This window comes from Haemorhous mexicanus, chromosome 1, assembly GCF_027477595.1.
Source record: "Haemorhous mexicanus isolate bHaeMex1 chromosome 1, bHaeMex1.pri, whole genome shotgun sequence".
NCBI classification, from domain to species: Eukaryota; Metazoa; Chordata; class Aves; order Passeriformes; family Fringillidae; genus Haemorhous; species Haemorhous mexicanus.
In genome coordinates, this window is record NC_082341.1 from 49,361,253 (window position 1) to 49,374,160 (window position 12,908).

At 39.3% G+C, this 12,908-nt stretch overlaps 1 protein-coding gene across 21 annotated transcripts in view; it reads left to right on the plus strand.

Annotated features, from left to right (window-relative positions):
- The first annotated feature begins 421 nt into the window (after positions 1 to 421).
- NFX1 (nuclear transcription factor, X-box binding 1) overlaps positions 422 to 12,908 on the plus strand; it is a 113,348-nt gene continuing 100,861 nt past the window's right edge. For 11 of the 21 annotated variants that reach the window (XR_009486925.1, XR_009486928.1, XM_059849295.1 and 8 more), the window contains exons 1-3: positions 459 to 576; positions 7,854 to 7,916; positions 9,373 to 10,422. Coding sequence is in view for 18 of the 21 variants with exons in the window: in XM_059849295.1 (XP_059705278.1) it covers positions 552 to 576; positions 7,854 to 7,916; positions 9,373 to 10,422 (1,138 nt within the window). In the remaining 3 variants the exon portion in view is untranslated. Of the gene's footprint in view, positions 577 to 7,853; positions 7,917 to 9,372; positions 10,423 to 12,908 lie in introns of all 21 variants that reach the window. The other 10 variants (XR_009486924.1, XM_059849324.1, XM_059849306.1 and 7 more) reach the window with 4 other exon arrangements.

A 12,908-nucleotide genomic window follows, 5' to 3' on the forward strand; every position in this document is an offset into this window, starting at 1 on the left:
GTGTTTGTAGCTGGAACATAAAATTTGTCTGCAGCACCAGCTGTAGTATGGGAATTATTGTGTGGACTTTTTTATGTCTCTGCTACCTCCTTCAAGATAGCCTGATAACAGATTCCTGCTTTCTACCCTGTGCCTAGAGAAAGCACCTCTTTTACACGAGGAGACAAGAGGGCCGAGCTGTCCTGTACCCACCCTCCTGCTCTTGGCCCGCTCAGCCGGGCTCTGAAATGCTGGAGACAAGCCGATTGCCAACCAAAAGGTCCATTTATTGCCAGAGTTAGTGTTTCTTTGTCACTGTTTGTCTTCCTTTTTTCCTCCTTTGCAGTATCAAACAAGGTTTCTGATTTCCAGCCCTTTCCCGATACGGGAAAAGCTACGCAACCCAACACCCCGCTTGAGCTCAGCTCGGCTCGGCTCGGCCCGCCCCCGGCTCCGCCCCTCTCTCTCTCTCTCTCTCTCTCTCTCTCTCTCTCTCTCTCGCCATTGCGGCGCAGGTTGTTCGCGTGCGCGGCAGCCGGGGCGCCGGACGACGGAGTGGGGCTGGTGCGGGTATGGCGGAGGCGCGGCCCGGCTCAGGTAAGCGTGGCAGCCGCTCTGGGGCAGGGGGACTGAGGAGAGGGACTGCAGGATTGGGTGGGCGCAGTGAGAGGGAGGAGAAGTCATCACTCCCCAGCGAAACTAGCGGGTAGAAAGTCGCGCCGAAGCTGCCTTGTCGAAGGGTGCGGGCTGCGGCACCATCTGTTGCGGCTGGCCCTCCCTGCCCGGCGCGACTTAGCGGTGCTTGTCGCGCCCAAAATGGCCGGGCTCGCCTGTGCCGCAGGGCCCGGTAGGAAGAACTTTGGCCGAGGAGGAGCGTGCTTGCTCCTAGTATGGGGCAAACGGATGTAACGTCTTTGGTAACGCCAGAGAAAATACATAAAGAAGAGCTTGGTTACTGGAAAACCTGTCTGCTGTCTGCCCACCCATATCCTTGAAACTCAGGTTTCAGGCTGCCCGCACAGAGCAGTGACAATGACAACGTCTCAGGCCCACAAGCTGCTGTAAAGCCGCGTCTTTTTGAGGGGTCTCAGAGGGATTTCTGAGTAGAAGTCTTGGACATGCAGGAGATTACTGGTTACAGCAGGTGCTACCTGTTTTGAGGAATCTAGGCAGGGGCTTACGTATGGAGAGTGTCTTAGGGACACGGCCTGGACCGGGATTGAGTGCAACATGCAAGAAAACAGTTTTTCCTTTGTTTTGCCGTGCTTACTTGTACGATGCAGGTTCAGATTAACTAGTTTTATTGGTTGTGATTGTTGAGGAGTGGGGAGGAAACCTTTCAAGACCGCTATTTCAGCCCTGCATTTAATTATTTGTCCTGTATTTCGTTATGTACTTAACAATAGAAGAACTCTTACGTAATTTTGTCACGAGTATGTATTTAGAAATACCACTGTTGCTGAGAGTAATCAATGATGTTTAGTTTTTTCATCATGTTGCTTAATTTTACTGTAGTCCAGTAGACTTTATCCAGTAATCAATGTCACATTGAGGTCGATTGATGAGCTGACTAATTTCATTGTTCATAGTTGTTGGATTTCTGTCAAGGAAAATCCTGGACTTTTGTATTTTGGGTGAAGAAGAAAGTATCATTCTCTATTTTTGCAGCATGCTGATGTTAATTCAGATGAAGATTATCTACAGCCATTGTCCTTAATAGCATCCCCTGTTCTTGGCAGTCTGGCTATCATGATGGAGAAGTTACATGAGTTCATTTTTTGGTGGTATGAGAATGGGTTCACTGACTGGCTTGTTGGAAGTGAAATGGCCTTGGGACATGGTACAGAGAGCAGAGACATACCTTCCGTAAAGCTGATGCAGTCAAATTTCTTCTTGTCTGTTTATGTTTTATTCTGTCAGGCTGTGGGTCAACTCTGATTGTGAAATCTTTTTGCATAGTATATGTCTATTGGAATAAATAGTAGGTATACTGGGCTAAAAATTGCTTTACTGTAAAGCAGTAGATTAGTCTGCATGGGACACCATTTCTACACTTGCCTTATAATAAGGCATAACAAAATAATACAGATATTGTTACTTGGGATTAAGGTCTGGAGTTGGGGCATTTTTTGTGCTCTCAAGAGAAATATCATAGGTAAGTTTTGAGTTGTACATGTGCAGTATTAGAATGGAAGCTGGGTTTTGCACTGCAGGTTTATGGATGGAGCAAGTGTCTGATTTTGAAAGCTTAAAATTGAAAGATGTTTCTGCTCTCAATAGAACAGGAGTTTGAAGAGTGACAGTTTTAGGTCACTACAGATATGTTGCTAATCCAGGATATTTTGTCAATAGTGAAGAATTATTGAGACCCATGAAATGGTTATAAAAGACAAAGAGGAAAAATATAACCAGCAAAGCAATTGTATAATGATTGTTCACACTGATGCATCTTTCTAGTTTCAGTCCCTGTGCACCTAGAAGGGATAAATGTATTCTATTTAATACCTGTTAATCGATTTTTTTTCCCCATCAGTTACTGTAATTGCTGTTCAATGTAGTTTTGGTTTTTTGCCATCACAAGGACAGCTGGGTGTTATACATGGTACAATGCATCATTAAGCTGAAGATAGGGAGTTGCTATAATACATTGCTCACTGTATGGGAGACAGAGAAAGTGAAAACTTAAAATGTATTTGTTTTCCATATGCAAAATCTATTCTGTAGTAGGTCCTTTTGTTAGGATGATGAAACTACTTATGACAAAATCCTGCTTTCAAATTTTCTCGCATGTCATCTTGAAATGGGCTGGCTAAAACTTTAAATGTCCATTTAAAGTATGGATGCACTGAATTGGACATGAAACAGCAATATCAAAAAACACAATAACACTGCACTGCACCAATATACACAGGGGACTAGTTAGCTGGAAAATAGCTTTGCAGAAAAGGTGAGATGAGGCCACCCCCTCGAGCACTGTGTCCAGCTCTGGGCTCCCTGTGTACAAGGAGAATGTGTACATACTGAACTGAGTCCAGCAAAGGACCATGAAGACCATTAAGGAATTGGAGCATCCCTCACATGAGGAGAGGTAGAGAGAGCTGGATATGTTTAGTTGTAAGAAGTCTCAGATATAAGGGCTGTGTACAAATACTGAAAGGGTGGGAATAAAGAATATGGAACCAGATTCTTCTTAGTGGTATTAAATTAAAGGACAAGAGGCCACAGGTATAAAACATACAAAATTCCAGCTGAACACAAGGAAAAGCCTTCTTACTGTGAGAATGATAATAACACTGGAACAAGTTCTGAGAGAGGTCATGGTCTCTCAGTCTTTGGAGATTCTCAAAATCCAGCTGGTCACAGTTATGGGCAACTGACCCTTTTTGGGTAGGATTTTTGAACTAGATGATCTATGGAAGTCTCAAAATGAGCCATTCTGTAATTCTGTGGTTAGGCTGGTTTTACATGTTATTCTCTAGTAATTTCTGGAAAGCATTGTAGTAAGGGAGCATATATTTTATGACATGAGCTAATACAGTTGAAATAAACAATGAGTTTTGGGCATGCAGATTGTTTTGCCTGGAAATTGGTTGCACTGCTTGAGTCTTAATGACCGAAACAATGTAACTCCTGTTTAGGAAGAAATTCAACATTTTGTAAATCTGTGTAATCTCAAAAATAATAAGATGCTATAGGTGAATGTATAAAGTGATCAGAGAAGACAGAAAACATAAAATTGGTAGTCTGGTTTAAAGCTTCCAGTGCTATGGGGAAAACCTCAAATTTCCATAATGGACCATTCATTTTTTGTTTGTGGGTTTTTAATTTTTTTTCTTTTTTGGGTTGTTGTTCTGTTTAATACAGGCATTTTAAGAGCTGCAGGGAGTGCCTTCTGTGTAACTTGTGCTTCGTGTGCAGATGACTGAATCATCTCGTCTAGATATATGTAGTGCTGACACAAATAGATTGTTGTGTGCACATTCTACTGTCATCTATCTTTAGGTGAAATAATAGGTTATTTGAATTGCTTTAAAAATGAAGGCATCCATCCTGAAAAATCAGCTTCATCTTATAGGTTAGAGACAGTATATAAATAGAACATCTATTAATGGAATATTCTGAGTGGAAAAGGACTCACAAGAGTCATTGAGTCAAGTGTTTGATATCCCACAGGGCAAAAATTAAATAAGATATCTAAACACATTATTAAAATAGTTCTTGAATGCTGAAAAGCTTGGGGTCATGACCACTTCCCTATAAAGCTTTTTGCGGTACTTGACCACCCTTTAATTGAAGTTTTTCCTGATACTTTCCAATCTGACTTCTCTGTGACCACGCTTTAAGCTTTCCTTTGCTTCCTATCACTGGCCACTGGGGAGAAGAAATCAGCAACTGCCTCTCCACTTCCTCTCATCAGAAAACTGTAGGCAGCAATAAGGTGACCCCTCAGTCTCCTCCAAGCTCAACAAAGCTAATATTTTCAGCTGCTCATGTAATTTAGTCCTTTTACCATCTCTGTTGTCCTCCTTTGGACACCTAATATTTTTATCCTTTTTTGCATTGTGGAGCCAAACACACACTACTAAAGAAACTTTTTGCACACAGTGCGAGACACTATTTTTGGCTGAATTTATGGGTATCTCATTAAAAGCAGTCAGTTAAAAGATGTCAGAAGTCCATGTAGAAAGAATGGTAATAATCAGTATTGTTTGTTTCATTCCAGTTTTATACTGATAGGAAACTTCAGAAGGAAATCAGTTCTTCCTGTCTAGGAAGTAAAGCTAAATTAATTTAAGAAGAGAGAAGTACTGTTTGATGCATAAAGGGCTATTCTGTGGACTGTAACATTTTTTTCTGTTTGCCTTTGTCAACATATTTTTTATCTCTTATACTTGTTTTTAATTATCAACTTCATATTAGTTAAAGTACATTATGTAATGGTTCTTAAAAATCTAATTGAATATAGCTTCCTGAAACTGTGAAACTGTTCTAAAATATGGCACTTCGGCATAATGTCTTTAAGTGGCACCTTCAAATGTCATCCTTAATATATTCATAGAAAAGTACCTAAGCTATTGGCAGTACTGTTCCCAAGTATAAGCTCTGTTTTTGAAGATGAGCTTGTACTTATTAAAATGAGTACTTACTAATTTGCTTCATATTTTTTAATGTGTCCTTATCAAATTATTTTTCTGAAAGATAGTTCACAAGGACTACCTTTTTGCCAGGGCTCTGTCAACAGTTAATGCTGAAGGGGTTTAATGCTATGGTAGAGCAGGCATGAAACCATATTGCTTTCATATGCTTCATTCTAATTCGAACCGTAGTTCTTAGGGATGTTAAAATCATAGAATCATAGATTGGCTTGGGCTAGAAGGGACCTTAAAAGTCATCTAGTTTCAACCCCCCTGTGATGGGCAGGGACATCTTCCACTAGACCTGCTTATTCAGAGCCCCATCCAGTGTGGCCTTAAACACTGTCAGGGATGGGACTGCTGCTTTGGGCAACCCGTTCCAGTGTCTTACCACTATCACAGTAAAGATTTTCTTCTTTATATCTAACCTAAATCTCTCCTCTTCCATCTTGAAGCCAGACCCCCTTGTCCTGTCCTTACATGCCCTTGTAAAAAGTCTTTGCCCATTTTTCTTGTGGGCTTCCTTCATGTACTGGAAAGTCGCAGTTAGGTCACCTTGGAGCCTCTTCTCCAGGTTGAACAAATCCAATTCTCTTAGCCTTTCCTCACAGGAGATATGCTCCATCCTTCCAACATCTTGTTGGCCTCCTCCACGCTTGCTTCAATTCAAGAAGTTGATGACCTTCATGTGCTGGGGGACCCCATACCTGGATGCAGCACTCCGGGTGTGGAGTACTCAAAGCAGAGTAGAGGGGATGAGTCAGCTCATTTGACCGGCTGGCCACACTTCTTCTGATAGAGCCCAGGTTGCAGTTGGACTTCTGGGCTGTGAGCACGTGTTGTCAGATCATGTCTGCCTCTCATTCACCAAGTCTTCTCAGCAGGGCTGTTCCTGATCTGTTCATCCCCCAGCCTTTATTGATACTCAGGGCTGCCCTGACCCAGGTGCAGCACTTTGCCCTTGGTCTTGTTCAACCTCATGAGATTCCTGTGGGCCCACTTTTTGAGCTTGTCCAGGTCCTTCAGGATGGCATTCCATTCTCGAGCTGTGTCAATTGCACCACTCAGCTTGATGGCATCTGCAAATTTGCTGAGAGTACAATGTATCTCTTTAACTATATAATTAATGAAGATGTTAAACAGCAGTGGTTGCAATACAGACCCCTGAGGGAAATCATTGTCACTGATGTCCATCAGGACTCTGAGCTGTTGACCGCTACTCTCTGGATGTTACTTTCTAGCCAATTTTTTATTTGCGTAATAGTACACCCATCTCTCTGATTGAGAGAGTAGGATGTTGGGAGAGACCATATCTAAGTCTTTACATAAGTCCAGATAAATAATACCTGCCACCCTTCTGTTGTCCACTTATGCAGTCACTCCATCATAGAAAGCCACTATGTTGGTTGGGTGAGACTTGTCCTTGGTGAAGCTCTGCTGGCTGTCCCAATCACCTCCCTGTCCTCTATGTGCCTTAGTGTAACTCCTAGGAGGATCTGTTCCATGATGTTCTCAGGCACAGAGGTGGAACAATGTAGAAGTTTATTCTAAAGTTATTATGGTATTCAATGTTTATTTTATAGAAATACCGGCTGGACTTTAGCTTTAGGGCATCCCTTTTACAATGAATTTTTGTGTATTTATATGTAAGCATGTCAGAGACAATTTCAGCCAGTGTTCGCTACTTATTATTACACTTGTACATTTGTTTTGCAGTTTCTTGTCTTGGCAGACAGAAATCAGTTTTAGTAGAATTTACCACTCTGGAATTTTCTTTATTATGTAGAAGCTGACATCAAGAATGGGAATCTTATAGATGTAAAAAGTTCTAATGACTTATTAATATTTGGAGGTGCTTTTAAATATCTGAATCCCAGTTTCTAATTTTTTCTGCAGTCTTTCTGCAAACCTGTTTTGATTAAACTATAGCTATCCATCAGACTTTAAATTTTTGGAGTATACAAAAGAAAACTTCAAACAGCTAATAAAATGAGCTGTTTCAAATAAGGTTTGCATGTAATTCTAGGATTGCATTCTGTTTTCAGATCAAAATATGTGAAATTTAAGTAGTCTGTACTGAATCACTGCTGTTAACATTATAGTCCATAGTTTACAATTGTACTGTTCTTTTTTAGTGATAGGAAAGAAACTGACTTAACACTGGGAAAACTGGAAGTAAGTGTAGCTGCTGAAAATAAAATGGACAACTTTACATTTGCAATTCTTTGCACAGGATACATATGCTGAGAAAAATAGAATGTTTCTAGGGAAGATGCTTTCAGTCCAGAATCTTTCATATGTATAAGCCTAATGTTGGTACCTACTAGGGTCTGCAGTCCTAATGATAGAGTAGTTCAGCTGGAAGGGACCTACAATGGTCATTGAACCCAGACCTGACTGCTTCAGGGCTGACGAAAAGTTGAAGCGTATTGAGAGTGTTGTCCAGTTGTCTCTTGGACACTGGCAGACATGGGATACTAACCACCCTTCTGGAAAGTCTGTTAAAGGTTTTGACCATGCTCTTGGCAAAGAAATGTCCCCTCATGTCGAGTCTGAACACCTCCCCCCCGCCTCCTCCTTATTCCCGGTGGTGGTTACAGCTTTGAACTATTCCCACAGGTGCTGGTAGTGGGTACCAGTGTCTCTACTTTTTTTGCCTCTACTTCTCTACACAGTACCTGTGTCTCTACTTCTTTTTTGCCTGAACTAATTTAGCTGTTTTGCTGATTCTTAATTCAGTCTTGAGCTGTTTTGAAGACCAGACTTCTGTCTGTTTTTTTCATTTTGTTGTCTCAAAATCAGGTTAGTATTTCAACTTTAAAAACCCCAAACTATTTGTATTTGCCATTTGTATCTAGTTTATTTATTACATATAATACTGTATAGAGTGGCATGTAATAATATATAATAGTCTATGTTATTAATATAGTATATCTTGTAATGTAGCATTGTAATGTTAATATATGGGCATAGTAAATATAGATAATATTAAATGATATATATTATATAAATAATATATAACATAGTTTTTGCAAAGACAAAAATCCCCAAAGTAATTTCAACTGCACTTTAAAAACTAAAGTATGAATTAGACAATGTGGCTAAAATATCCTGAAATGTAATTTTAAATTCTTAAGTTTTTTTAAGGTTAAAGCTTCACTTCCCCAAATTTGTGGAAGCCGCCAACTTCACATTGCCGGTATGACCATTCTTAGAGGTTTTGATAAAACCTTTTTTCATTTGAAAATAAATTAAATATGTTGGGGGAAAAAAGCATTTTAGTGCCTTGAAATGTTCTGGTTTATTCTTCTCTTCAAAATATTAATTTCCACAATCTTTATTGAAAAAAATAGTAGGTAGGTCAGGAACCTAGATTGCATTAGCCTTTTGGAGAGTCTTTTGGCCTAAGTGTTTGATTATCTCTTTTAATTGTTATGTACCAGGAATAAACTCCGCTCTGTCCTACCACGTGAGGTAACCTACCCAACCAGTAAAATGAGATCCATGAGATGTCCATGAGATTTTATTAACTACTTTTTTTTACATTACTGTGTAAAGTTTAACTTATCTGCCACAGCCAATTAAACTATCCCTGATATTCATCTAATAATTTCTGTTGCAGGCCGATACTACTGGCACAATGTTACAGGAAATTGGATTTATCATAGGATTAAACATAGGATTTATCTTTCTTTTATCTAGGGGCATTTAAATTACAGAAGACTGCTGAAGTAGAAGCATGGTTCATGTTGATGGCCTCAGAAAAATAGTTCTGCACAGCTGTCCTGTGCTGTTTAGTATGTCTGTCTCTAGAACAGTATAATCAGAGTTGATGCAAGTATTTACTACTGCTACTTTTAATTTATATTCAAAGTTTTGTATAATGTTCAAATCTCAGATGTAGACATTGTATTTAAAGGACCCCTTTTTTCAGGTTCTTGTATTTATGTAAACATGCTAGGAAAAACGTAAGATGTTAAACGCTGATTCTCACACTTGAATGTCTTGTGCTACTTCAAAAGTTTTCTTTCACCTTTTATTTTTATATTATTAATTCTGAGTCATCACAGTTCTGTAAAGATGACAAGAAGGCTCCTACAAAGCACTGTATGATTCAATTCTAGTTTCTGGACACTTGTTTCCCGTTGTTTGGTCCAGTGTGGGATTGATGGAACTTTTGGACCTTTGCATGTATGGTAATTTGGTTGAAAAGAAGTATGTACTGCTTAAGTTTTATGAATTTGTATTTATGTTTTAGGTACATTAAATTTCAGCCCTGCTGCTGCTGATTCCGTTTCTGGAGAAGGACAACCGACAGATATAAACTGGTTAAATAAAGATAGGAAAGACTCTAACAGTAGTCAGAATAGAAGTAATATACCGATTCCTAGTCTGTATTCTGAAAGAGGTACAGATTATGAAAGCTCTTCCGCAAAGCATCATGGCTTTTGTAAACTGGAAAGTCAGTATGGGAATTCTGAAGACTTCCACCAATATCTTGGTACCAGTAAAAGTTTGAAGAATCGCAGCTTGGCAAGTCAGAGATTGCACAGATTAAGAAATGACAGCACATGTGCTAGAAATAAGACGAGGCAAAGTACTACTGATACTGCTGCAGGTCCAGGAATTTCAGATGCTGCACTAGAACATGGTAGAGGAGCACCTCCTAGAGGATACAGTGATTTTCTCTCCTCAGAGAGTGACAGGGAAGTACCTAATGCGGATAGCAGAGGGGCAAAGCCAAAGAAAACGCATCTGATACATATATCTGGGAGAGGTTTCAGGGAAAAGGGAAAGCAGATACATGACCGTGAAAAGCGAATGAGCTCTAAACAGAAAGTAGAGCTGTGTGAAAATTTTCCATCTTTGGATTTGACACAGTCTGACTCTTCAGAATCATCCATTGGAAAGGCATTCTGTGATGCACCTTTTGGAAGTGGGGATGAACAAAAAGGCTACAATAATGTAAACAAAAGATATTCCCGGAAGCCTGTGTGGAATAAACCCCCAGTAGAAAAGGAGTGTCAGAAAAGACATGATTCTCACCGTAGTAAAAATACAAAAGTAGGTAAGAAGTCTTCTGTTGCATATACTCCAAAAGATAAAAATGAAAGGAAGAAAGAACTCATTGCTCACAAAAATGATGAAAACTTGACCAGTGAAATCAGACATCAGTTGTCTGAGTCTCTCAGGTTCAGTGGAAGAAAGTTCTTGCTAAAGGGGGATCAAGTACCTTCACTTCATTTCAGCTGGACCCAGTACTGGAAAAAGCAAAGTGATGTACCAAAAAACAAAGAAACTCATACAGGTAAGTTTTTGAGACTGTCCTAGACTCCCATATGAAAGATATGATCTTGAATAATTTAAACAGTCTTTGCTTCAGCTCCTGCCTTGAGTAGCTGAAGAAGCTTATTATTTCACATTAAATTGGTTTTGGGATCAGAGGGTAGAAGTAAATGTAGATGCATGGTATTTCAGTGGGAACATATTCTGTAAGTTTACTAGAGAAGGACAGATTTTGTTAAAAGTTTTTTTTGGTTTTACTACAAAACTGCAAACAATAACCTAGTTAGGTACCATTTTAAAATGTGTATGGTGTGGGAGTAAAATTCTGGGCATTCTAAATAATGGTTCTTGAGAAGGATAATGCTGAAACTGACTTTTGCAGAATAGGTCTTTTCCTGTTTTATGTAGGAGTCGGAAAATGCCAGACAGAGAAACGGTATTCTACACATAACTGAATTTTATGTGGTTTTTTTTCTGCACCTTTGATGCCTTAAAGAACCTATAAATGAAACAACACACACTTCTGAGATAATATTAGTGTAGGAGGTAATATAAAAGCTGGTCTTTATTGGAGGCCTCCAAGGGCAAATATGGAAAATGTCCACTAACCTCTCCCCCCCCCCCCCCCCCCACCGTGCATGGGGTTTTATAAGTTTAGTAAATTAACATAATTGACAAAAATCACCAGTTAGAAGCATAAGTGGTGATGCTGTTCCCCCACAGTTCAAGACTGAACCTTGTTGATGAAAATGTATCTCAAAGAGCTGTTTTTCAAGCTTGGTTTCTAAGGAGAGTTTCAAGATAGCATAGGGGTCTTGGAACGTGTTTTGTCTTTCTGGCTATCAGGGCAGGGGAAAGTATTAGGGAAAACTAGCTATGAATGCAATAATAGGCTACAGAGCTCCAAATATGTGTGTGAAGAATACAGGGAATAGAAGAAAAAAGGCAAAAAACGTTAGGCACCACCTCAAAAGGTAATTAGAAATAGAGGCAATATCTGGAAGCTATATTTGGAAGTTTGAGAATAAAAATATGTGCTGTTGACAGTCTAAACCAGACCCACAGTTTTTGGCTATTTGAGTGAATTTTATGCTGACTCATACCATTAGTGACTGAAAACATGAAATGCAAATCAGCTCAATCTCTTCAGGGCTATGATACTGGTTTCTGTTTCAACAACAACTTAGGTAGCTTATTCTTACTGTTTTGCATAAGCTTAAGCACTAAGTGTTAAGAGGCTTAAATGTTCAGACGCAATAAGGAGAAACACCAAGAATTATATTTATTTGATATTTTACAAAGCATCTCAACCTTACCTTCTGTTGCACAGAATGATAGAGATGGGTAGACTAGTTCCAATTATCTTAACTGTGATATCAAGTCTATTGAAGACTTCTCAGCATCTCCTGTTTCACAATTGAGAAAGTAATAGCATAATCAGGAAGCATAAGATACATCTAGTTGGAAGCTTTCTTCTCTTAGGAGGATCAAGATCTTCCTTAATCCTCTCTAACCTAAATAAATTAACTGTCATGCTCCTGGGTTCTATTTGAATCATAAAATTGAAGGCACCTCAGTCTTTTCCCAGCATTATTATTAAATGAAAAACATCGCATGCAATAAGCAGAAAGATAAGTAATAGTCTTTTCCAGGGAACTTAAGGAGCTTCTCCAAAATAGTAGTTTATTTGCATACTTTATTTGGGAGCTCTTTTGGAAACATTGTCTGCCACTGTTTTCAGGGAACTAGGATTGTGGATTTTTAACTATTTCTGGGGCAGCTACAGTTTCTAAGTATGGTATAGCTTTAGTCTTCTGGAGGAAAGAGGTATGTTTTACATGAGATTATTCCTTTATGGCAGATAAAAATTATGGGATAGCAAGTAGAAATTACAGTTAATCCTAAATGTTGTGGGGCTTGATGCGGGAGGGCTAGAAAACAATTTTAAAAATCGTGTTGAGGAGGACAAACAATGTTAACACTTGCAAGCCGTGGGCTTGCTTGCAATCAGATGTGGTGCAAGCACATTTTGAATTTACAGTAATTTTTTTCTATTATTTTCCTTTCTTATTTCCTTCATTGTAAATTTGAACTTTCGTTCTTGTGATCCGGTCTAATCATAGAGGAGCAAAGAGAACTCTCTGACCAAAGCCAAATGTACTTGAGTTCGAATGTTTGCAAAAATGAGATTAAAACACAAACAAGGTTAGATGTTAATACCAAAAAAATGATAGATTTTATTTAATAGTAAAAGAGGCAAAGAGAAAGAAAGAGAAAAGAAAGAAAGAAATAGAAAAAGGGGGCTGGGAGGGGAGGTGACGGGGAGAGTGACAGAGACAGATTCAATAGAAACATATCACCCTTTCATGGGTTCCAACGACGTCTTGTTGTTCTCCTCCCTCTCGTCTTCTTGGTCCCTGCTGAAAATATGGAATCCAATGGATCAATCATGGGCCAGGTGGAAATGCCCAGGTGCCTCCCCTAAGGGGGCAGGTTTGACATTGTTGC